The sequence below is a fragment of the Numida meleagris genome, chromosome 4 (assembly GCF_002078875.1).
Source record: "Numida meleagris isolate 19003 breed g44 Domestic line chromosome 4, NumMel1.0, whole genome shotgun sequence".
Taxonomy (NCBI): domain Eukaryota; kingdom Metazoa; phylum Chordata; class Aves; order Galliformes; family Numididae; genus Numida; species Numida meleagris.
In genome coordinates, this window is record NC_034412.1 from 12780043 (window position 1) to 12806177 (window position 26135).

At 36.8% G+C, this 26135-nt stretch overlaps 2 protein-coding genes across 8 annotated transcripts in view; both read right to left on the reverse strand.

Annotated features, from left to right (window-relative positions):
- XRN1 (5'-3' exoribonuclease 1) overlaps window positions 1–20359 on the reverse strand; it is a 43099-nt gene extending 22740 nt beyond the window's left edge. For 2 of the 6 annotated variants that reach the window (XR_002437876.1, XR_002437875.1), the window contains exons 1-24: window positions 20148–20357; window positions 17513–17745; window positions 16077–16174; window positions 15626–15735; window positions 15429–15539; window positions 15123–15205; window positions 13034–13121; window positions 12769–12937; window positions 11806–11873; window positions 10688–10822; window positions 9779–9845; window positions 8871–8976; window positions 8410–8499; window positions 8099–8255; window positions 7647–7766; window positions 6447–6616; window positions 5472–5592; window positions 5276–5374; window positions 3613–3716; window positions 2985–3116; window positions 2104–2266; window positions 1531–1644; window positions 983–1081; window positions 726–841 (exon numbers count right to left, since the gene is read on the reverse strand). Coding sequence is in view for 2 of the 6 variants with exons in the window: in XM_021394069.1 (XP_021249744.1) it covers window positions 726–841; window positions 983–1081; window positions 1531–1644; window positions 2104–2266; window positions 2985–3116; window positions 3613–3716; window positions 5276–5374; window positions 5472–5592; window positions 6447–6616; window positions 7647–7766; window positions 8099–8255; window positions 8410–8499; window positions 8871–8976; window positions 9779–9845; window positions 10688–10822; window positions 11806–11873; window positions 12769–12937; window positions 13034–13121; window positions 15123–15205; window positions 15429–15539; window positions 15626–15735; window positions 16077–16174; window positions 17513–17745; window positions 20148–20222 (2828 nt within the window). In the remaining 4 variants the exon portion in view is untranslated. Of the gene's footprint in view, window positions 1–725; window positions 842–982; window positions 1082–1530; window positions 1645–2103; window positions 2267–2984; window positions 3117–3612; window positions 3717–5275; window positions 5375–5471; window positions 5593–6446; window positions 6617–7646; window positions 7767–8098; window positions 8256–8409; window positions 8500–8870; window positions 8977–9778; window positions 9846–10687; window positions 10823–11805; window positions 11874–12768; window positions 12938–13033; window positions 13122–15122; window positions 15206–15428; window positions 15540–15625; window positions 15736–16076; window positions 16175–17512; window positions 17746–20147 lie in introns of all 6 variants that reach the window. The other 4 variants (XR_002437878.1, XR_002437877.1, XM_021394069.1 and 1 more) reach the window with 3 other exon arrangements.
- ATR (ATR serine/threonine kinase) overlaps window positions 20893–26135 on the reverse strand; it is a 37605-nt gene continuing 32362 nt past the window's right edge. For both annotated transcript variants that reach the window (XM_021394067.1, XM_021394066.1), the window contains exons 42-47: window positions 25716–25866; window positions 24814–24970; window positions 24530–24683; window positions 23844–23995; window positions 23343–23448; window positions 20893–21462 (exon numbers count right to left, since the gene is read on the reverse strand). In XM_021394067.1, the coding sequence (XP_021249742.1) occupies window positions 21289–21462; window positions 23343–23448; window positions 23844–23995; window positions 24530–24683; window positions 24814–24970; window positions 25716–25866 (894 nt within the window). In that variant the 3' untranslated portion in view covers window positions 20893–21288. The remainder of the gene's footprint in view (window positions 21463–23342; window positions 23449–23843; window positions 23996–24529; window positions 24684–24813; window positions 24971–25715; window positions 25867–26135) is intronic.

Here is a 26135-nt window from a genome sequence, read left to right on the forward strand (position 1 = left end):
TGAACTGTAATCAAACCAGAATAAATCTTAGCCACAACGGAACTAACGTGTTTGCCAGTTCAAACCCCTGCTTCAGTTATGCAAACAGCTAAAACAGGAAAGTCAATTTACATCTTTCTTTAACACTCCAATAAAAATAAATATAAATTAACAAGATGCTAACATTATAAGGTATCCAGGGAGACCTTACATCAGCCTTCTAACACCTACAGAGCGCCCATGAAAGTTGGAAAGGGACTCTTTATCTTGGAGTGCAGTGACAGGACAAGGGGTGATGACTTTATGCTAAAAACCAGTAGGTTTAGATTAGACGTTAGAAATACATTCTTCACTATAAGATTGGTGATACACTGGAAAAGGTCATCCAGAGAAGCTGTCCATTTTCCACTCCTGAAGGTGTTTAAGGCCAGACTGGCTGGAGCTCTCGGCAGCCCGATCTAATAGATGGCATCCCTGCCCATGACAGGGGCACTAGAACTAGATGATCTTTTAGGTCCCTTCCCACCCAAGCCATTTTATGATTCTACATTTATGGTAAGAGGAAAAACCATTGCATGTGAATTTAATTTACAGCAAATATACTTCAAACTTTTACATCACAAATCAGTTCTATACTTTGAGAATAAAAACAGCATGAAAAACATAGCAGAGAACTATAGAATAGTGTTAGAATTTACAAGCTACCTTAAAGGCAAATACGTAAACAAGTTTGTATATGAACTTACTTTTTCTTCGATCCTCTTCCAATAAAGATACTTCCTGTAAATCTGGAGACTAGATATCCACTTACTCCAAGACGGCTGGCCAAAATGTAAGCAGGATTGTACTTCACAGAATATTTCTTTAAAATAAAGATATTGAAGGAAAAGGATTTTCATATAAAGGGCAAATGAATAATATGGAAGCATTTTTTGAAGACGTTAATGACTGCAAAATTTATTTTACATGGCGTTTAAGCTTTTACTACAAGACAAGGACTTACATGCTGATTCTGTATTAGACGATCAAGCTGAGGTTCACATGGAATACTGAAAACTACACGAATTCTACCTTCTGGTATCACATCACGTGAATCTTGAACCTTGCAGAGAAATGCAACACATTGAAAGTGTTACTTAAAAACAGCAGATTTGGGACTCTGGCCCAGAAGTCTACTTTATCAATAGTTTTGCCACAGCTTTAGGATTCATTATCTTTCCCTGACCTTCACAGTACTTTGTCACAGAGGTAATCAAACAGCATTAAATCAAAAGAATCCAGGACTGAAAACGGTCCTAAACGGGACCTGTACGTATTGAAAGTTATTCCTCAAATGAAAATAATCCTCCGCTCAAGCTACGCTACTTTACACCCGTTATGTCAGCAACAGGGAATACCAGAACCACCCTCTATTTTGACTAACCATTGGGGAATATTCCATTTAAAATTTCAGCTAGCAAAATAACCAGTACTGCCACACATCATCTTAGATCATTTTAGAGCATTTAAGGAAGGAAATCTAGGGAAAAAAACAACAAACATGGAACTAACTTCTCCCATGCAGCCATAGTATGGAGATCCCAGCATAAAGGCTGTACTGCCAGGTGGAAATAAGTCATCCAAAGTTTTGATGTTTGAAAAGCGAGAGTCAAAGGCTTTGATATCCTACATGAAAAAGACAAAATTGATAATATTAAATGTATCATTCTGTTCCAGTAGAATCATTAACAAGTTCATGCAAACAGATGCTTATCCTAAAACATTTTCTTTTAAAATCTGAAGTAATTCACCAAAGAAGTCAGTACTGTATTACAAATCCTGGTTATACAATCAACTGTGCTACCTTGTAGCACACCACTACAGTTATTTCCTGCAAAATATCATTAGCTATAGAAGTCATTTTTTCAGACTGAAAAAATTCAGACTCTCTACTCTGCAATAAGGCCACCAAATTTTGTGACAAAATACTTGCCTAAGTACATTATTATTTCTTACATACTAAACGACAATAATTTAAGATGCTTATTTTTGTTCATTCTTTTATACAAAAGGCATGTGTGTTCCTCCCCCACCTCAATGGAGTAAAGAACTACGTGCAAGAAGATACTGAAGTTGTATATTTACCTTGACAACAGTTTGGTAAACAAAAGGAAGAACTTGTTTTGACCACTGCTTCTCCAAATAAACTTGACCATTTTGGTTTAGTTGATATCTATTACCAGTGAGTAACTGAGCATACACAACTACTGATGTCTCATGAATAATTATTCCTTTTCTTCTCTGATAACTGAACACAAAATAGAACATTTAGTTTGATTACAACAAACAGAACTTGACCAAGATGGAGGAATTAATGTTTTAAAATAGAAGTTACTCTTAACAAAGGGATTTCAATGGTTTGTTTCCCATTTTATAAAAAGTACCCAGAACAAACAGCTTCACCAATTGCTTACCCATCACTGCACAGCCTTCAATATGTAGCTGAGCTTGTTGAACACATTTTACCTTTACAGTGGAAAGGGTTAGGAGTAGGTAAGGCAGTTAGTTCAAATTACAGGTAATAAAATGGCAAGCTACTGTGACTCAGATGTGTTCTACTGGGCACCCACACTCTAGAAATGCGAGCTGCATTCAGATTTAACAATGTTAAACTACCAAAATTATATATCGCTACTATATGACTCCATTCTACATACTTTCTAAACTGAAGATTACTAAAATTAGAACAGAGAACTGATTGGGAGAGTAAATACTGATACTCCTCTATTGAAAATTCTTTTGTAACAACTTCTAATTTTGAACACTTAATAACTAACTCCATATATTCTGCAAATTCAACGTATGCTTTTTAAACTTTTTAAAAAATTTATTCCAGTGAACTCATTAACATTCATTATTATGGACACAGTGGCTCTTCTCTGCTACTTAAGTATATGCTGAGGCAACAAAACATAGCTGAGCTACAGAAATGCAAAGTTACACTTTGATTTTTAGAAGTTACTTACTGCTCTGAAACACCCTGAACTTCTTTCAGCCACATGCTTTGTTCCTTATCTCCAACAAATGTCACTTTAGTTGGGGGCACTGCATTTCCCACGTAGAGTTTCTGTGTACCATGTGGTTCTTCCAAATAAAACCTTGAAAATTATGACAGATATGAATGTAATCAAATAAAACAACTTGAGGCATAACCAACCATGAGCAAAACTTAAATAGTTAGAAATTATTTTCTAAGGACATGGAAACCTTGCAGTTTTACCACCTCCTTTTACAACAGACCACACATTGTAATTTTATAAGAAACACCAGTGCACATGCTGAAAGGAAGATTGCATAGAAATATCGTCTCCTACATTAATCAGTGTGGATTTCAATTCGTATATTTTTATCTCAAAGTTAAGAATGAGCTCTCCAAAAATTTTAAACCTAGAGTGAAATATTGAAGAGCTAGACTTCTACACTGATAACCAAATCTCAGAATGATATACAAAGATTCCCCCATCAGCCCTTGATAAATCTGAAGAAATTTGGTGGTAATAAGTATTACAACAAAATCAGAACAGTTGTACAGGCTAATAACCTTGTTTGGAATGAAAAAATGAAGAAGACAATTATCTATGAAATATCTCTTACTTAGTTTCTCCATCTGACACAGCAACAACTCTGGCTTCTTCAAGGTGTGGCCAGTTAACAAAAACCACCTTTCCAAGTACCAAACTGGCAACATTTTCCACTGTCTGAAAAAAGAGAAGTTACCGTCACTAGTTTTTTTTTTTATCGTATTCAAATGATTTCTTAAAAACATTTTCAAATTGTTTCTGCAATAAAAATGGCTCTAGTTAGGGAACAGTTCTCTTGAAGAACAGAAGACTAATTTTACCTTACTATATTGTGATAGATATTACACATAATCTGATTAGAAATGATGAAGAGAATCATATTTTATATTTTAGGAAGAGTATCATATTTTAAATGTGTGTCTTTATCTAGTATACGTCACTCATAGGACTGGGGCCGATGCCCATTTCTGGTACATGTTTCCTATGGTGGTTTTTTTTTTGTTGTTGTTGTTAAATCACTTAGAAACTGACAACAGGAGCTTAGTAAAATATTTTTTACCACAGGTTCAACTTCTATCTCCCTCAGAAGCACTTATGTCCAGGACTTTCCTAACATCTGTAATTTTAATCTCATATTATATTCTCTTTATCCATTATTTTCAGCTACTTATTAATCTATTATTTTTGCTTATTTTACTCTTTGCTGTCTATCTTGAGTACTCACTCTTCCTGTTTACCATGAAATCCTACTTTGCTCTTAAACCTTCTCTGTTTTCCAGTATCTATCTAAATCTTTCCAAGTTTCTTCTTCCATTTCTTTTCCTGGATTTGATTTTGCTACTTGCTATTTTTGATTATGAATTAACAATGTCCTGTGAAGCATTTTCTAAAAATATTTTTGCTTCTTAATGTCTCTGCATCAACTCTTTCCTGTAATTCCTCCATAAAATAGTTTTATTTACCCGGAATGCACAAGTCTGCTTTGTTAATGAAGAGTCTGATGAAAAGAGCCTACCTATGAACATCTGACCACAGAGAAATACCAGAAATTTTACTATGACATACAACATAAAATACTCTGAAGACAGGACAAAATCCAATCTTTCAGCAGTTTCCCAAAATTCTAGACTGTTCTCCACATAACTTTAGCGTTTTAATGATAACGAACTTTATTTTTTATTATTGACTCCAATAGCCAATCAAAGCTTTTGCTTAGAACTTATATAGTACATGTTTTCAATGATCTGAAAGTTATTTTGAAAACACATACTGATAGTATTACCAACAAATGGACTAAACTTTGGGCTGGCAGCTATTAACTCCAGAGTTCTTATTTCAGCAATTAGTTCTATGGCCTTGAGCATTTATCTGTATTTCACAGTCCCTTCGATTAATCCAATTTAAAAAGCTTATACATAAAACTCATTTTGAGATCAAAGCCTTACTAATTAAATGAAGTTTTTTTTTTTAAAAAAAAAAACTTTAATAAATGCATGCTGGATTTTTGAACTTTTTAGAATTTTTTCAAATTACTCTAAATGTTCTTCTCTGCTAACACACTACTGAGAAGATTTAAATAACCTAAGTTTCAAAAATTGACTATTTAACAAGCTCATTCTCTCTATGACAAATTTTTTGGTTGATTATTTGTTGTGGTTGGTTTTTTTTTTTTTGGGGGGGGGGGGGGTGAATTGGAGAGTGCTTTTTGCTAGTTTCTTTTTAAGGAGAATACTTACTTGCTCTTTTGAATTCTCCTCAGTTAGGATTTCTAACATCATGTTTTCTCCATGGCTGCTTTGCTGAAACACTTGTACACCACTTTTTTTAAGATAGAACTGGGCAAGAACAAAACAGTACAAAAAACTTAATTGAAATCTTATGTAGTAATCTAAGAAAAAGAATTGAAAATGTCAAAAGAGTAAAATAATTTACCTTGTGTTTAATGTGCTTTAAGGTAGGAAATCCACAAAAATATAATGCACTCTTGTTGATTTTAGTTATTTTGTTGTGGGTGATTTCTACGCGCCAAGCATCCAAAGGTATTGTTTTAAACCTAAAAAACAAGTTGCACAGCATTTGCTTATACAGGCTGACCTTTGACTCTATAACCTCTCATTACTGTTCCAAGCCCTCTAGGAACACTACCTGACAAAAGCTTTGAGTTTCCTGTAAGATGCCAAGTAATTTAAGCTGCTTGAAATCTAGACAAATGACTATGAAACACATACCATTTCTGCAAAGAGACTACTTGAAAAACAAGAAAGAACGTAACTTCAAGCTGTAACACATCACAACCACACTATTTTAATTCACTGCCATTGCCAAATTCCAAACTAACAATGGTTATATAATGTCTAATTCATCTTCACAACTACTCAATTTCCACCGAGTATAAACTTGCAACAGGCATTCCTCCATTAATTTATCTTCAGTTTGACTACTATTAAGGTTATATTTCCACTTAATCTTGAAATCTCAGCATGTGTTAAATGAAGTGAACTGCTTGCAGTGATTGGAAAAATGGAAAAAACGCTTGTATTCAACTCTCTGCACTGGATTTAAATACTTACCATGGTTATAAATGGTCTGAAATTAGTGTGCTGATAAATCACCACTACTATCAGATATTTGTACCTGTTTTTCATCTTCCATGTCATAAAAAAAATTCAGTAATTCTCCAGAGAGCATTCTTGCTTCTTTAGTAATGGTTCATCTGTTTTGCCAAGCAACACTTGAAAAAATGGGACAACTACTCTTACCATCCTGTCCACAACAAGTAATATGTAATGTAACAATTTACGTATTCCAGACTATGTATCTCCGTAAACAACTTTTGGCTAAAATGCAAACTACTAACTATTTTCTAACCACTTTCAGACTACTCAAAAAAAATTATGTCCGCATTACCTGGTATGACATCTTTCTATTGCAGGAAATTTCTCTGGCCATGGTGACACGTACTGGAACTCTGCATCTTTGTCATACCAATACATTAAGCAAGCACTATGAATATTTCTCCGTTTCTCCTCTTCTTTTAGGCACTTATTACACGATTCCATGGCTTCCAGGAGTCGTTTCTAAATTAAAGAAAAATGTGCATATGTGAAACCAGCAACAGAGATCAGCACAGACACGTGTACACTAGAGAAGTGGATATCTGCATTTTTCTAGTTAATGTGTTCATTGTTTAAGTGTAGCCTTCCCTTCATCATGCTCCAGGACCAGAATGAAAACAGGACAATTACAGTGGAACACTGGAGAATAAACGTTTCCTTTCCTGCACACGTTTCCAAAATGCTAGCCATATTTTGCTTTTTACATTTAGCATAAATACTAGGAAGACTGTAGAGGCTATAAAAAAATTTTGCAAAGTACTATTGGAAAAGCTTCAAATCCTTCGAGTAACAAGTTGGCTTTTGTGAAGTGATCAAGTTCTGTCAACTTTGCACTGTACGAGATGCAAGGCACTCACTGAACTACGAAAATTGAAAGGCACGCACCATCACTTGAATACACAGCTAATCTGCTCTTTTATTGTCATCCTCTTACTTTGACGTGCTCAAATTTAGTCTGACAAAGTATATGATAATAATTCATGTATAAGAACAACATACATGATATTGTTACCCTACATGCAGATGGACAGCATTATTTTATTGCTGTTCTTTTAACATTCTACTGCTCAATTTGTACTTAAAGTCAATTAAGTACTGCCCATTGCTGGTGCTCAGGTGAAGAGATTTTCTGAAAACAAAGTGGTATTTTTTTGCCTCTGTGTGTGTCTTCCTTTTATTCTACTTATAGACACACTAAACTTTTGTGCATATTTGGCAATAGAAATATTTCTCAAAGAACTCTGAAACTTAGTATCTGAATACTTCATCAAAAAAACAAGACCAAGCAACAAAAAAAGCCCACACATTCCTTACATAGGACATTCAGCACTTGTAACTTAATCTAGCTTTCACCTCCAGGCAGTAGACTGTTTATCCAAGGTCTTAGCAGACATTAATTGAAACTTCATTTAATTGTACTTCTCCTAAACGTCATAATTAATCTAGAGATTGACTCATTACAAAGTTCTCAGCAGACATTAAAAGAATTTACCTCATCAATAAATGGGATTAACACCACAGCTTCCCATTCTTGCTGTTTTCCGTTCAGGTCAGTTTTAAAGTCCAGTGGATAATATTCTATGATAGGAGAATCTTGACTAACCATCAAATGCTAAGAAAACACAAAAGAAGAACAAAAAAAATATAAGAGATGGTTTAACGCTAATTCTAGGAAGAAACAGAGGAAATGTGGTGTTAAACCAACTCCAGGCTGAACAACAGTTAACTTCTATCATTTAACTGCCCTACTTAAACTACCCGGCAAGTTTAAAATTTTATTTACTAGTTTTAAAATGTGCTATGAATAATAAGAAGTATTTATTTTATATTTAGAGGTAGTCTATTACTAAAAGCATATGTAAAAATGTCAGGAAGACGTACATCAAAATAAAGCAGACAAAATCAGCGAACAATAGATAAATGCAACTTCATTCTAAATGATACCTGGTAACATCTAGGTAACAGATCTTTGCTAGCTGCTGGTAGTACAGCAAGAAGCTGCTCAAATGGCATGAAAGGTTTTCCCATTTCAAACTGGATTTTGAGTTCACCAATGTTGCGAATATCTGACAGGTAAGGTGCATAATGATAAGGATAATACCTGCAGAAAAAAAAATCCTACATTACTCGAGTTAAATACAGTACAGCAATATTCATAGATGAGAAATACACAGAACCCGATTAAACGGTTCCAACATATAAGACGAAATGTTGTTCCACCCTTAAATGGTTTCTCACTTGACAATTTTTCTTACCAACTCCAAGACTGAACTCCATGGTAATAATAATGCAAAATCCATTGTATCGCCTGGACGTAACATTCAGCTTGATCAGCCAAGAAATCACTTAAAAGAAAACGATAAATAGATTTTTTTTCTTACTTTTACTAGCATAGAAAAAGTACATAGCCTCTTTTACATAAGAACGAAGATAGAATAATTGAGTAACCTACTAAGCACAGTTCTCTAAATTCATTTAATACGAATGGATAATTTTTCTCACTAGTTTCAAATACTCATTGCAGAAAATGTGATTTGTAGCTCTTCCAGCAACAGCCAGAAGCATCATCACTACTAGATGCTGCCATGTATTTTCTGCTTTCAATATGGATTAATAGTCTGTCTTGTATTACACGCATGCAAAAAAAAAAAAAACACCTGTCTTTGGCATTAAAAAAAATCCACCAAATAAACAGAAAGAAAAAGCATACACTTACTCAGAAACGACTTCTATACCCATTTTAGTCATGTAGTAAGTTCTCTTGTATTGCCTAAACTCTGTTTCAAACAGATCATCATCTTCTGGTTCATCTTCCAAAACAGCTGAAAAAGAAGCCATGAGGAAACATGGATTAACATTCCATAACCTCTCTACTAGAATAAGGTTAAGAAATTCAGCTTTGATTTGATGGTATAATTTTATTCCTCAATTCACAGTTACATGTACTTGTGCCTTCCTTACACAGAAAGTAACACAAACCAATAAAAATTTATACCTGGAATAGAACATGCACTTTTTTTCTTTAAAAGACAGGCAACCATTTTTGCAGCCCAATTATAAGAACATAAGTCACCAGAAAATAATTTAAGAAAAAAAAATTGAAATTTTAAATTCTCCTCTTTTTTCAGAAACATTATCTTGTATCACCAAATAACATTCATACATTTTTTAACCACAGATTTCAAAACATTAGCAAAAGGTATTTCTTTTGGATAAATTGAATGAGTTTAAAAACATAATCAATATAACAAAAAAAAAATCCAGAGCTAAAAAAAAGAAACCAACAACTAAACCAGCAAATCTGTTAATTTGTCCCAATCTGTACAACAAAATGCTTAGCCATATAGTTAGCAAAAACATAATGTTACTGAAGACTTGCTCATTCATTCTTGTATTTATCACAGAAATACTGATCACGTATACGGCATTTCAAAAGCTTTAGCCCCAGTTTCTCTGACCACAAGCCAGTGATATGCACTTCCATTTCTCAATAGCTGAATATGTAGCTCTATCATTTAGATTCAAGCCATTTCTGACATGAAATTCTTACAGGTCTTCCAAATCTATACACAAATAAACCAGTTTTTGCTGTTGTTGCAAAATGAAGAAATAGCTTGCACTTACTTTTAGAGGTGACAACTTCATCTTCATTTTTTTCTAAAGCAGCCAAACAGAGAGAATTTTCCTGAGCCTATTAAAATAATATTTGACATGCTGTAAAAATACAGGATAAAATGCACATACCTCATTCATAACCATAAAATTTGCAACTCAAAATACTAAAATTAATATGCATTAATATGTACATAACATGTACAGAAATACATTTCCTTCCTGAGTAATTGCCTAGAGAATGTAATTTTATCCATACATGTTAGATGGAGTAGTCTCAAATAAAATCTGAACTACCTTTAAAAAAATCGATCTGAATGTTTGTTTTCCAAAACACAGTATTTCTAAAACATACTTGAATAAGCATGCAATCAAAATTTTCATCAGCAAACCTTAACACAATTCAAATGAGGACAGAAGCCAAATATCCATTTCATTCTCATGGTACACACTCTTTTATGTACACAGCACTCTGAAGAGCATTCAGTAAGACTCATTAAGTTGGCTCTCTTCCCCAGTACTTAAGATACGCATGCTCCTGACCATCAATGCCATTCAAAGGATCAATCAAAATGACTAGTTAGTACTATACAACTGCTCCAAACTTCTGTGGCAAGTAAGAAAACAACCAGAAATAAAGCATTTCTTATTAAAGGAATAGTTAACATCTTGCTTTTACAAATCACAAACTGCACTGAAAAAAGAACAGCGATACACTGTGACAGTCTAAACTTGAAGGAATTTCCTGCTGCTACTGCTATGCTTGGCTGAAGGCCTATATTGAAGGATGGCCAAAAAAGTTCAAAAGAGAGGTTTATACTATTTGACACATCTAAGATTTAAATTACTATAGCTGGCAAACTGTTGATTTGCAAAAAACCAACATTCTTATCTCCAAAACAGTGCATGTAAAACACTAACCTTGCGTTTCTTCTGTTTATTGTTTCTGGCTTCTTCTGCTGCAATACCAGCTGCCTCATTGAGGTATTTATTGCCTACTTTACTTTCAAACCATTTTAGGTCTACAAAGACTTCACTGAAGTGTTCACGATCAAACTGTGCAGAAAGAGTAAAGTTTAGAAATATTTAAAGGATGAATAATGTAGACTGCTAAATAAATACTATCCTTTTAGTAGGTAAATTAAATTATATCTGAGCCATTCATACATAAACCTTTTGCTCTACATCTATAACCACGCTAACAAATTAACTTTAAAAATCTTTCTCCTCAGCAACATGTAACAAGAACTCAAGCCACATATCCTTTTCTAGGAATATGTTACAAAAAGAGTTAAATAACTTTCAAACTTACCAATCTAGTCCAAAAGTACTAGAGGTATACGGGGTCTTGATAATACAGTCTTGTACACACCCAACCCTTTAATAGTTACACATGAAAATCTGAAGACGGGGCTGAAGCAGGAACATCAGATGAACTTCCTCAAAGCTCTTTGGAAGGCTGGGATATTCCCATTTCTAAAGGCCCTATAGCTATTCTCATCACTAGGATGGATTAATGCAGCAGCACTTAATAGGACTGCCTTCCGAATGCCATTTAGTTCATGAAGAACATTGATGCCTGCCTCAGAGATAGTAATACTTCACTGCTCTTTACCGATGATATTCATTAAAAAAGTGCCAACAATTTTGTTCTTTAAGACCTTCATAAATACCTTACCTTACAAAAAACTAAAGAGTTAAAAGTTCTGTCCAGCAAAGGAGGAACGAATATTACTGCCTGCAGCACACTTTGCTCAATACTGTCACTTATTCATCAATAACAGAGGATCGTGATTCTACTGGTGAACCCTCATTTGACTTGCATGCTAAAGCATCGACTTGCTCAAGCTTTCTCCCTTTTAAGTTATGGTAAGATCAGATAGCAACTGATTGGATCCCATATCAAACAGCTAATGGTACTACTTGTAAAACAGTTACTCAGCAATTCGTTAAAACTACATGACGTATTTTAGGTCACCCTATGGAGCTCATATGTAACAGACAATATCATTCCATGAAGCATAATTATGAGCACTTACATCTGACAATCTTGTGAGATATTTCTCAAAGCGCTTTAAATTCAGATGCCCATTTTCGTTAATGTAACCTTTTGGGAAAATAAAATATGTTTTGTAAATTAACAATTTGAAAATTATACCTTAAATGCCTCACAGATAATGAAACACAATCTTGCTGGCTGTTTAAAAAAACAGTAATAATGCTGAACATTCTAATGTTGCCAAGAAAGTCAATAAATATGTAGGTTACTCTGTGAGTAATACCTCCTATTTATTTCTGTGGCAACTACAACAGATACAAAGAGCACAGTAACAATAGTTGATAAAGCAAATTCTCAGCTGCAAAACACTATTTTTCAATACGGTTACCACCATTAGCTGTGCATTTTTGCCAGCAATGAACAAGAGTCTGCATGCTGTGCTCGTTAAAATCTGCACCAGCAGAGGTGACCGAGGTTGTCACTGTGGAAATGCACCACCCACCGCCTCACTGTCCTCGCATTCACCGTTGGGTCTTCATAAACGTTCAGCAATCATCGATGAACGTCAGTGGGTGCAATTAATGTAATGGAATATTGGTAGGAAGGTTCAACCTCTACTATCATACCACCAACATTCACTTCTGATGCTGGGGGCCAGCATAATGAAATAAGGCATTACTTTCAGAGCAGCCCTCATACTAATGCAGGAGTGTTAATGTTTCTACTTCCCATTACATTCCTTCCAGAACTCTTTATCAAGTTTTAATAAATAAGCAACAATACCGTCTACATGCAGGATTCTACTTTAAGGACCCTCTTTAGACAAATCCGAGAGTGTAATCGCACTTCAGCTTATTTCATATGTTGTTACTATTATTAATCTACAGCTTATCTGGTTTAATCTTACCTTTTACTCTTAGCCTGCTCTACAGGTCTCCCTCTGTTCAGTCTTGAAAAATCAACCAATCAACCAAACCCCTCCCCCAAAAAATCAACTTCTTACCTCCCAGTTCTGGCAAGATAGCCATGTATGTTCTATAAAGTAACGGCAGTGCATCATGATTAATGTGTAAATGAGGTAGATGAGGGATAAAATCATTGCCTACAAGGAAACCCATTAAGATCCAATCATCTATTATTTTTTCAATATCGTAGTCAAAGGAAATCTTGTCCTACAAAGATATGAGCAATGTTTTTATTATGAAGTTTTCACATAAATACTTTACTATCCCCCACCCCCTCCCAATAACAGCTCCATTAGAACTTACTTTCACTGGTGAAAATTCGTAATCAATATATTCTCTCATCAGTGACAAGTGAAGTAAATGAAATGTGGTTTCCTCTGGTGCACATGCTCTGTAAATTATTCAAAACATTGTCAGTCATTTACAAGCACACTTCCAACATGAATATTTAATAAATCCAAGGTTACTTAAAAACAAATAAAGAGAAGATCACATCCTTGCAAAAGAAACTATGCAAACATCTGTTTACATCTATTTTAAGATGAATCTGTTTTGACTACAAAACTTTGCAGCAGAACCTTCTTAACAGCACATATGATGGCGCTGCATGGAAAACAGTTAGCTCACAGAAAGCTGTGCAGCCTTTCGGAGTTCAGTATTGCACTGAGCATCTCATAAGCAAGTCACTCTCCAAAGAAAGGGACTACCTGACTTTGCAGCAAAACCTAATGTATTTCTAAGGCATTGTACTATAGTACTATTCTGAGCATACACAGAATACAGATTTATGCCTACACTGGGTGGGCTACGCACGCAGTCATTTGAAATGCTCCTTTAACGAAAGAATATACTCAACTTGAAAATATGCTCCAAGTACATTACCTATCAGTGGTTTCAACACTTGGTACTACTACACACACACACACACACACACACACACACACAATCTACTTCTTATCAATGGCATAAATTAGTCACCTGCCTTCTTTTCTTCTTCACAAAAACTAATTAATATCTAAGCCAAAGTTAGGCCAAAATCAGTAGATGAAGAGCACTATGACAAACTCTGAGATAGATTTGGCTGTATACAACTTCAGACTCAATTCTGTTGCATTTAAAATGTAATTTTAAATTGGTATGCAAGAATTTTGGCAGATCCAAGTCGATGCTCTGAGACTATTTCACCTCTCATATATGTCACTTTGTTGTAAAGCAAAGAAATTCTCTCAAGAAACTGTTAGATAGCAATTTGGATCTATTTTTAACATTTCCAAATTTCCAAGAATAATACTCAAAAAATTTGACTGTATCAACAGAAGGCAATTCCTATAAATTCCAAAAGTGAATTTCTGTAATGAGCAATATTACCTAGACACTGCAGAAAGGCTAAACTTAGAGGAAACACCTGAGGAAAAAAATACCACCTGGGAAATCCTGCCTTTTCATTTCATATTTTATTTAACTAGTCCATCAAAAGGTTGTCACACTTTATATTTTTTTTTATTAAAAACAGGAAGACAGCGCATTTTTCTTTAATTAGAATTTAATTAGGTCTTTTAAAACACTACAGTGCTACACGCCAACCCCATCAGCAGAACGAAGCAGACTTGATCAGCATTAGAAGAGACTATAGAAGACTATGAAGCAAATAATTATTTCTGATGTTTATCGCATTGATCTTGGTAATAAAAATATACATGCATCATTTTTGCTAATGCATGAACCTAGACAACTATACGACTTAAATGTGTGTTATTCAAAAGCCTTTTTGTAACAAAGAACATTTCTGGCTTTCCCACCTTCCCCTTCACACATCAAATACATTCTTAAGGTCCATCACAGAAGGAATCTATCCACAGTAACAATTACAACAAATATTTTTTCTATTACTTCAGAATAAGTCCATGTCCACGCACAATTCTGGAAGAAAACACCTGGTTCTAACTGATGACTCCACACAAGCTAGTTCAAATGGCAAAATCCAGAATAAAAGCAAGTGATCAGCTACTTTAAATGAGTTGATTTTAGCTATTATTCAGGCACTTACCTCACAAAACCTAAGAGATAGAGAGTCTCTTAAAAGTACTTGTAAGAATTATGGCAACAATGTCATACAGCCCGCGTTGCCAAATTTAGAATATGAAGCAAAACACACAACACACCAAAGGTCTAAGGATTTTTTAATCAGCTGCCCCAACAACATATGTTTGCCCATGGAAACAAATTTAATCACAATTTACTAATTGGATTTCTCTAAATTCCTATTTATTTTAATAAAATAACTAAGACTTCATTAAGTTAATACACAATCAATAACTGTTCTACTTATGAACTCTCTTTTGGATTTCATTTCATCATACATAAATTAAGAGTAAAATTAAAAACAGTTCACCTTTGAGATTTTTTACCACCAAATCTGACTTCTTCTCTTAAGAGCGCAAAGTGTGCCTCATGAGTTGTTAATCCCAGCATAATCTATTACAAAGAGACATTAGAAAAGTCTTACTTTATTTTTTTAAAACTTTTACACAAGATTTGAGCAATATAAAGAAATCTTGTTGTTCTGTTTCATTACGAATGCAAAATTTCACAGGAATACAAAATTATATACTTGTTGAATAGCATTTTAGAACAATACACACTTACAAGACAAAGATATACACACTTAGAAATCCCCTGTTGTTTTAATTGCACATACCAAGTCAGCATCTAAGCCATAGAGACAGTGCCTTGTGTTTGGATCATGATGAGGCTTTGCTTTTTCTGATCTGATGAATTCCATAATTTTATGCTCTCCTTCGCCCGGTGTCTGCAAGAAAAGAAAAAATTTGTATTTTTCCACAAAATAACTTTTTATTTTTTTAAATAAAACTTCTTTAACAAAAAAAAATTAACCTCATGGCCTGATAAGTAGACTGTTATTCCCTGCCAGGATTTGTCTGTGGAAATTTTCATATTGACGAAATACTTAAGATGCTCATGCAATCTGGCCATGAATTCGGTTCCTGAAAACAGAAACCCGAGTTAAACACAAAGCTTTTCATTAGTCAGTGAAAACCCCATTTTCATACATAAAGTATTAATGAGAAGAATAACAAAAAGAATATTCTGCAATAGAACAAGGGTGGAGATTTTTTATCAGTAAGTCTCATTTTTCTCATAGCACCTTAAAAAATTTTCTAAAATGAGACAGTGATCCAAAAACATTAGAAGTTACTCAAACTTCCCCAAATTAAAAACAAAACAACAACACCCTGCCTATAGATAGGAAAACAGTTCCAAAATATAGATTAAAAAAATCATACGTCTAACCACTTAATTTAAAATAATTAACAAATTATCTTACCTGGTGTAATACAGTTGGAGTCAAACCTGGCTTCCGTCGGAAGAATTTCTCCCTTTTCTAATGCCTTTTTTATTTTGTCCTCTGCCTCTTTTGCAGATCTAAAACAAAATGGGGTTGGAAAGAAGGGGTAGAGAAGGAATTATCTTAATGAAATGCTTTTGTGACAAAATACAGAGTTTAATTTTAAAGAGCATTTACAAAAGAAAAATGGAGAGAAATTTAGCTCCTGTATAGAGCTTCATCTTGAATCTGATAAAAGACTTCTTAAAAATAGCTTTTTCCCCAGTAATGATAATAACCTCTGATTATTCAGAAACAGTTAATATTTCAGTTACCAAGAAAACAACTCAGTGGCTCAGCATAAGAAAAACAAATTAACACTGAGACAATGGGAACTATTGGGATTTAAACGTTTGAAAACGCTTTCCCAGAACAATCACGAGCATCTAACTCCTGGCTGAGCAAAGCAGCAAGTCTGGATTACAACAGGGGCGCGGGTAGGAGGTGTGAACTAACAACTTAGCACCACTAGTGGAGAAACTAACAAAATCATCCAAGCCATTCTTGGCCAAGGATTCTATAAACACTTCTGAAACAGAAAAGGAGAAATCTCCAAAGTCTTGAAATAGTTTATATTCTTCTCACATACAATTTAAAGATTTTTCTTCTTCTCTCAGTTCTGCTCCAAATTTTTTAATTTGGGGCTCTAGATTTCCTAATCTCCTCCTCTTCTGTCCTCCTTTTTTCCCTTAAAAACAAATAACAAAAAAACCTACCCTGACTCGACAACAACAAAAACCTACCCTGTTTTTCTACTAACCCTTTCCCTGTATTTGTTTCCATCTCATTTCACTTACCATCTCTGTACTGTCTGACCACTGGATTTTCTTCCTCACAGCAGTCTCCAAACAACTTCTAAGTCTCCCAAATCACTGAATATAAACTTGCTAATACTGTAAAACCTACCTGCAGCTGTATATTGAGTTAGCTTCCTAACTAGTATCAGCAGAAACTAGAGTTTCATTAGTTCCCGAACTACTACTTCTCTGTGATTCTTAAAGATTCCATTATAGTCACCAAAAAGGTTTATCTAGAGACATAGCACACAGCAAAGAATCTTACACATTCCTAAACCATAGGAGATACCCTCAAGAGCTGTACCACATTTATTTTACTGACCATCTCTTATGAAACTAGTTCTCATCTTTCTCCAAGCAAGCCCTACATGCTCAGAGAAACATCTGAGTAATGGTCAAACTTTACTTCTTGGAATCCTAATTTTAACTATTAACAATCTTAGTAGCAGCTACCTTCATTTACCTAAAAATTAAAGCCACTGCCAACAATATATTTTATTTTTCATGGCGTATATTTAAGTATGTATTTTTAAGAAATGCATATTGTCCTAAAGACACAGCAGGAGCAAATATTCTCACCTAAACCGTCTGCCACGTTGCTGATTCATTTTTGCTCTTGGGGCTACACCATCAACTGCCATGAAGAAAACCTTCCTTGGCTTAATAATACGAAACAGTACTTCTAAATAGTGAAAAATGTCAGCAAAGATCTTATCTTCTGAGATTCTGAAGTGAACATCATCATCGTTTGGATGTGAACATTGATGTATAATGCCATTCATGTCCAAGTATAAGTTGTCAAATTCTGGAATCTAAAAAAGCAACAGTTAGTACTCATTTGGTGACGGATGAAGCACTGCAATCGCTATACAAGGTACGGCTGAGATAACAAAGCCTGGAAATGAACTGAGGTGGAAGACTTCCCTGGAACCTACCGTACACCAGTGTGCTATATACATATATATATATATACGAAAAAGAAATTACCTAAGAAGCATAGTTATATTTAAAAATAATTACATGTATTTTACATGAAAATCGCCTTTTATTATTATGAGCAGCTTCTTCTTTAATAGCATGCAGAAGCAAAAATGATATCGCTTAGATAGGTGGTCTGCACTGGGAAAAAGAAAAACAAAAAAACCCAACCCACATCAGAAAGCTTCCTTCCAGCCCTCTCAGACAAGACCACTGAAGAAAAGACTTAGAAAATGAGCTGTGGGGCACTCCAGATAGAGGAATACCACAGAGGGCAGTGCCAGCCTAACCAGTCTATCCAGGCTGCGCTGAGCCTGAGTAAGGTATGTGACTGACAGAAAGTCACACAGCAACCATCTTTTACTTAAGAGGAAACACAATTCTTCTTCTACTGTTTTTACGAGGCAAAGCGAACACCACCCTACTTTTCAGGTTGTTTTCGAGGATTCAAAAGGGACCACACCAAGCACTGCTGTTAGCACTTACCAACTTTCTTACTGTTGCGATAGCAAATTTCCACAACAACCATTTTATTTTGATATTATTTTGTCAAAAAAGGAAGGATCAGTTCAGTCATTTCCAAGATCATAGAGCTGATATGAACTCCAGTCAGCAGAAATAAATGTTTCAGTATTAAAACCCCAAGTGTTAATTGAAATTCACTCCTGATTCTGCCCCCAGCTTCTCTATAGTTCTTCTGAAACCAATCAGAAGATGTTAAACCATACAAAAAACCTCTCTTTTCCAAATCCTAGAACACGGACCAAAGGTCAATGCTTCAGAAGAAAAATGCTTGCCAGATTAAGTGATAAAGCAGATGGTCTAAGTACTTCAATAACATTTCCTGGTACTTCAGTACCAGACAGCTTGGCATTGTCTTCAAAATCAAGCCAAGGGGAGTTCGACTTGGATATTTTGGGGTTCCTGTTGAAATGACAAACTCTTACTTATGCAGACACATTATGACGATAGCACAGTTTAGTCAGCACTCTGTTTATAATCCGTAATAAACAGGACACGAGATGTACGGCGGCAAAAAACACCACCCGATGCAGCTTGGCCACAGCAGGAAATAGTTGAGAGCAAACTTTCCAAGCCCTGGAAAAGCTGAGTAAGCAGTTATCAGACAGAGGGGCTGTGCTCTGCCGCCGTGCTGGTACCTCACAACATAGTGCAGAACTTCTAAACTGGAAGAAGACGGGTGTCTCCCTTACACAAAATACAAGAGAACATTTGAAACAACTTGAAATCCTTATCCGACTGCTAGTATGTGTCAGATTGTATACCCAAGCGGTCCCGGGAAGAAAAGGAAGAACGCGGATACATTTTACCGTTCCAGGTCACAAGCAGCAGTCCGAACACTTCCTCGCCCCCCATAAGCAATAGGGGCACCACACATAAGGAAGTAACACCACAGCAGAAAGACTGGCTGCGGAGTTACACCAGCCACCTGGAGCTGCGCTTTCTGTTTCTCTTCCGAGCCGGCGCAGGGTGCAGCCCCGCAGCCAGGGCCCCCAGCCGCCAGGGCCCCGTTCTCCACGCGCCGAGAGCCGCCGCTGCCCCGCTGCGTGACACCCGGCCGTCCCACCGCAAACAAGGAGCCCGGAGAGCTGCTGCGGCCCTTCAGGACAGGCCAAGCCCCCGCTTCGGAGCCGTAGATACCTTAATACAACAGCTGCCGGGTCTTCTGAGCCACTACGTGTCTAGAAGCAACGTTCAGACACTCCAACGTGCCGCCTCCTCTCAGAACGACTTTATTTACCTATAAAACCACGTCGGTAACACCGGCGGGAACCAATGAACAGAAATCGAGCGCTTGTGACTAGCGGGTACTGAGGGCGGTTTCTTTCAGAGGGGTCTGCCCCCCGACTTTCGGGCACTGCTGCTAACGGCGTTCCCGAGCGCGGCACGGAGCGGCCCCGCAGCTCGGCGAGGCCGGGAACAAAAGGTACAGGCGGCGGGGTGCCCTGACAGCGGGGCGGCACAGCGGGACGAGCGCGGGTACCCGTGGCTCCCGGCACTACCGCGGCCGGAGGGAGCGGGCGCCCCGACTTTCAGGGGCCCCGAAGTGCCCCCCGCCCGCCCCGCGCCGCCAGACTGCAGGCGGAGCCGCCCGCCCCACGGCCACCCGCTCCCGGCCGGCCGGCTCCGGCCCTCGCCCCCCAGGGCCCCCTCCGCGGCGGGAAGGAGCGGCGGCGGGCCCCGGGCAGGCAGCGAAGCCCCGCTCCCGGCTCACCTGATGCTCCTTCAGCACCTGGCTGAGGCAGGGGTACCGCTCCGAGATCCACCGGTAGAACTTGGGGACCCCCATGGCCGCCTCACCCCTCCGCCCCGCCGGACCCAAACAAGCCCGGGCCGCGCTCCGCCCTCCTTCCGGCGCGCCGTGCTGACAGCCGGGCCGCCCGCGCCATAGAGCGCCCCGCGCCGACCAGCGAGAGCGGCGGGCAGAGCGGCGGGCAGAGCGGCACGCACTGCAGCGCCCCCCACGGGGGCCCGGCGCAAACCGCCCGCAGCTCCCTCTATAGGTAACGCTCGCAAGGGAGAGCGGGCGCTGCGTTCTGCCCCTGCGAGCCCGCCTGAAAGCAAGGCACTTACTATAGCCACGGTCTTCAAGATTATTCAGAATTCTCGTCCAGAACTCGCAGGAGCCTCAATATGTGTTGTTCTAACAGGCACTACCATCCTGCCTGCAGCACTGGTGTCACAGCCATACGGCTGCGGTCCTCAACTCACCACCCTGCGCCAGATAAGGGCTAAGGAAATGATAGCAGAACACAATAACATCTTCCTAATTTATTCATGAGATGTCTTAAGATCTCAAGTGCTGCTTTAAAAAAAAAACGGAAAGAAAAATGACATCGAGCCCTTCTTTTTAGATATTAGGCAATATGGAATAAAGTTAAAATAAGCCAATACTCAACTTCTAATTCTGAAAAATAATAGCTTTCTGAACTACACAGAGAAGAAGCTGAAAGCACCACTTCACATTGTATCAGAATGAAATTTAATGTCATTTTCCTAATCTACAGCCAAGCTGAGTGAGAAAATCTTTACAAAAATATACAGTATTTTTTAAGTTACCACGCATCCTTTCAACACTGAGAACATATTCAGAGTAGGTATGTACCTAAGAAACTTGCAGACGTGATAGTCTATTTAATTTTTAATATGTACTGCTCTGTAAATGTATAGAATGCATAAGCATATTCATATTTGCAAGTGTATATTCCACATAGATTTCAGACTGACCAGAAGACTGTATCAGTGCTTACAGTCAGAAAACACACGTAACCAGTAAACACTGATTAATACCTTCTGAAGAATAGCACAGTCTGCTTCACCAATTGTGAATGGTATCTCTCTGAAGCGAACAAGTTTCACATATATGGAGCCCAGCCCATATACATTTGGCAGAGTAGATTGTCGTCACTTGCTTCTTGAATAAGATAATGAACATGCCCTTCAATAGATAAGGGTAATCCTTTTATTCTGTTTCTAGTCTTAATTACACCTTGTAGCCGTTGTTCTATATCAAGGACATGGGTTTTGGCCTAGAAACAAAGAAGAAGGAAAAAAAATGAGAATCGCTATTGTTCATGGACTTCCACATCTTAAAAACGCCTTTATTAGGATATTTGCAGTCTGCATGCTAATTTAATACAAAACCCAAATGTCTGCACCAGTGAAAAGATTATCACTTAAAAAGAATAATACCATAAAATGAGCAGACTATTGGTCAAGTTATAGGTTTTGCCTTAAATTTTACAGATAAAACTTAAGAGAGCAGACTGGAAAAGCTATGCAAAAGTACCGGAAAATGTTAGAATGTTTTATTTCATAGAACTACTTATAAATAAATGCAAGTTCTCTTAGCCTTTCTTTTTAAAATTCTGAATAAAATTAAAGAAGACAACTAGACTAGAAAATGTAGGCCAAAATTACTAGCAAGTGAAAACGAAGTTTAATAACGTGTTGAGGAACTCAAACTGTTCTGAGGCCCTCTTAGTCAGTTCATAGCAATTATACTCACATTTTCTTTTAAAGACAAAGCATAACACTGGCACCTATCCAAAGAGACAGTTAACATATATATCTATGTGGGTGGTCCTGCAACAAGACGAAAGGCTACGTAGAAACTGCCTTGTTTGCAATTATTTGAAAACAAGGAGATTTTTTGTGCTCAAATAACCCAGTTATGCTTTTCACAGGAATATAGCTTCAGCATGGTATGAGGGCTGCTCTGAAAGTCATGTCTCCTATTTTGTCCCACAGTTTCAGAGGCAGATACTGGTGATACAGCAGTGAAGGTTGAACCTTCCCACCAATATCCCATTACATTTCGCTGCCATGTGACAAATGGCAGCAGAGGGGCAGTCTGACAGAATGGAGTCTGACATGGAATTTTGGAAAAAGCAAAGGTGTGGAATTGAATTCCACCAGGCAGAAAAAATGGCACCCACTGATATTCAACGATGCTTGCTGAACATTTATGGAGACCAGACAGTGGATGTGAGCAGTGAGGTGGTGCATTTCAGCAGGGGCAACAGTAGGTCACCTCCGTGGGTGCAGATTGTTACACGTGAGGCATGTAGGCTCTTGTTCATTGCTAATGGTAGCGATTATGTTGAAAAACAGTGCTTTGTAACTAAGAATTTGCTCTATCCAGTAGTGTTATTGCACTCCTTGTATCTGTTGTAGTTTCCATATAAATAAATAGGAGGCATTACATTCAGAGTGACCTACTTAGTTTGTTGTTATCTTAGCTGCTCTGTTTATCAGTGCTTCTTAAGTTTTATCTGCTATTAGATGTTCAGCCTTTCTCACTAAATATTCCTTTTAAAGCAAAAAAATCAAGCAGGTTTTTACAGAAGGAAAGGGAAATTAAAACTACAGCTTGTGAAAGCTCTATTTTGGATAAATAATACAGTATTTATCAGCACCTACAAAATAAACAATAAATATTAAATCCTAATTTTTATCAAGTATTCCTTGACATGTAACAAGGCATGTATTTGTAAATGCCCACTCATGGAAAGCACAAAATATGCATGGAAAGGACATGTGGAATGCTTTTCAGGTATTACCATTACTTAATTCTGGAGGACATGCACATCTTAGAGTAAGGAATGGCAGGAGCCTTGCCTATCCTGTGTCTTCTGTTGATGTTATTGATGATTTAGCAATACTAAGGACAAAGTTATGGATTTTACTTTGCTTTGTTCTTTAGTACATAAATTATATTCTCTACCAATAAAAACAATATTTATCCTTAAACAGAAATATAGACTAATTAGAGAAAAAAAGAGTAATTTTAAAATAAAGGAAAATGAATAAAAGGAAAATTAAGCTTTCAATTAGAAAATACACAAATTGGAACTGCAATGGACATGTGACATTTGAATACCTTATGCTGTGTTTGTTTGCGACTAACCTTTTCATTGACAACCTCTCCAGTTTCGTTCACCTGTGCTTTTGCATTCCCTTTAACAGGCTTACTCCACTCCACAAGAGGATCATGAAGGAAAGTCTTTAAGACACTAAATAAATAAATAAATAAACAAATAAATAAATAAATAAAAAGGCTTGAAATCATTGGACAAGATTGGTACCTGTGCCAAATATTAGAACATCGATTACTTTGAATTAAGTGTAAATATACACTGAAGTCAGGAAGAACCAAAAAAGCCACATGGTAAGTTAAAAAAACTTTAGCAATATGGATAAATTTTTAATATATAATCATTATCTACTTGTAGCAACAAACCACCGAGTCTGAAGTTTGCGCTGAGTATTTCTATTAGTTTATATTTAAATGCATGCCGTAGTAAGACTGAGCAGCATGACAGACATGCTGGAACTGGCATATTACTATTTCTGATGTTTAGACTATGGAGAGTTTTTTCAGAGCTTTATGCAAAACCAGTTGCTGTACCTCATTAAAGGCTCCCTTTGATCACGCATAAGCCTCGTTGTGACTTCACAAGCTCTTCGGAAGAGACCTTCTGTTCCCATTGGACCCATTCCATTAACCATGTTATGAGTGAGACGAAAAGGAACTATTTCCGGAACTTCAAAAGTTTCTCCCTTGAAGTTGATACAAAAGGGTACGCTATATGCATGATGATCCAAACCAAAAGCTTCTTCTATTTATTTATTTATTTATTTATTTACAAAGCAGAAACACCTAAACCCCAAATCCCACCCTGATCATAATTTTTCTTATTTTTACAGAACCATAGGATTTTTTTTTTTTGTGCTGTACATTAGGAACACAAAGAAACCCTTCACAGCAACAAGATTCTGCATGTGATAATTACATCTTTGGTTGGAAGGTGGTAGTGCAGAGAGTCACAAAATACAAACATAAAATGTGGGGCTATTTCAGTGAATGTCCACCAGCTCATCTGATACTGGCATAATCAAAAAGCTGGCCTCTATTAATGCAGTACATATATTTCTTATGTGCCACATACTGTTGTGTATAAGTAAGAAACAAAGTGCAAGACAGAACACAACAAATATCTTAAAAGAAGAAAAAAAGAAGAAAACAATTGTAGACATTTACAAATTACATGCAGGTAAAATAAAAAGCAAGTTCAGCACGATAGCACTTCTCACCTTATTGAAAAGGCAGTTGAAATCTACGTGCACGCATTCACCAGTCAAAGAATCAAACAGGATGTTTTCACCATGACGGTCTCCTAGACCAAGTATGTAACCTACCATTGACATGACTGCAACAGAACGGCAGTAGGCAGACCTGCTGTTATACCTGTGCAAATGAGAATCCGATACATTAGACAAAATCACCTCCTTGATTACGTCTTATTCAACAGTATCATTAATTTTTAGCGAAACAGACAAGTAGATGCTCTTGAGCTAGCCCAATCCCAGTCACTCACCATGAAGTAGGATCAGGAAATGTTCTAAGAAACCATTCATGAAAAACAGGAGGATGACGAGGCAGAAGGACTTCTTTGAACATTTTCAGCTTTTCAAGCAAAGGTGCTGACTTTGGAAGCATATGCTGACGTAGTTCCTTTCCAGTCATATAGATACCTGTAACAGACTTCCTCAATTAGGCAAAAGAAATCCCCCCAAATAAAGCCTCATACACACAATATGATATTTTAGATATGATAAACATTTGAATAAAATGAATAAATGAAAAATAACCTACAGAACATGATGCTGGTGGGGTGCTAGAAAGTAAATGAAAACTGATAGTGCTAACTGAAACAGCAGATGAGGTACAACATATCACATAAATGTACTAGAAATGAGAAACAACTGATCAAATTTGAAGTAGAAGACCACAGTCTCTTCTAGTATTCAGTGCCGCATCTACTCTCTTATACAATTATGCCAATCATTTCAGAATTAGTGCCAACAGTACAGGAATATATTAAGGTGATTATGTTAACAGATATTTCATTACGAAATTGTTCATGGCAGGTGCCAATTATCTTCCAATTAAGAGTAAAAATATACTACAAACATGAATAATAATATATTACAGATAGTTAGAGATGCATGTGACTGAATCTAGTCTGATTCCTTGCTGTTTATCTCATTTACTAATAAAGGCACTAGCCCTTAAACAAAACACAACATGTAAGAATCACAGAATGGTTTAGGTTTGAAGGGAACTCTGGAGATCATCTTGTCCAACTGCCATGCTCAAGCAGGGCCACCTAGAGCAGGTAGCCCAGGACCACATCCAAACTTAAACATCCTTCTCTTTCTCTCTCCTCTCCTCTATCCTCCCCTCAATGAAACATTATATAATTTTTTTTTTTTTTACCCTTCTCCTTATAAAGTTTTATCAGGATATTTCTTAAACCAGCAGTATTGTTAACCCATTCAATTATGCCACATTCATCATTTAATGGAATAACTGCATAGGTCCGTATATGGAGTTCTCGCCGACGCGACTCTGCATCTTTTCTTAAGCACTGTAAATGAAACAAAAAACAAAAAATAAGAAAAAATGAGAATAATAAATAACAGGATGGAAAAATATTAAAAATTAACCATCCTATTCACATTTGTTTTCCAATCACAATCCATAATACAAAATTCTAAGCTTGACTATCTGCAGTAGAGCAAATACAGTTGTTTTCACAAGTCTGTAACAAATTATGCGTTATCAGTCGCTACTGAAGAAATATTTTGCAACAGTTTACTTCTTCCTCCTGGGAGCTTTATCTCAAGATAAGGAACT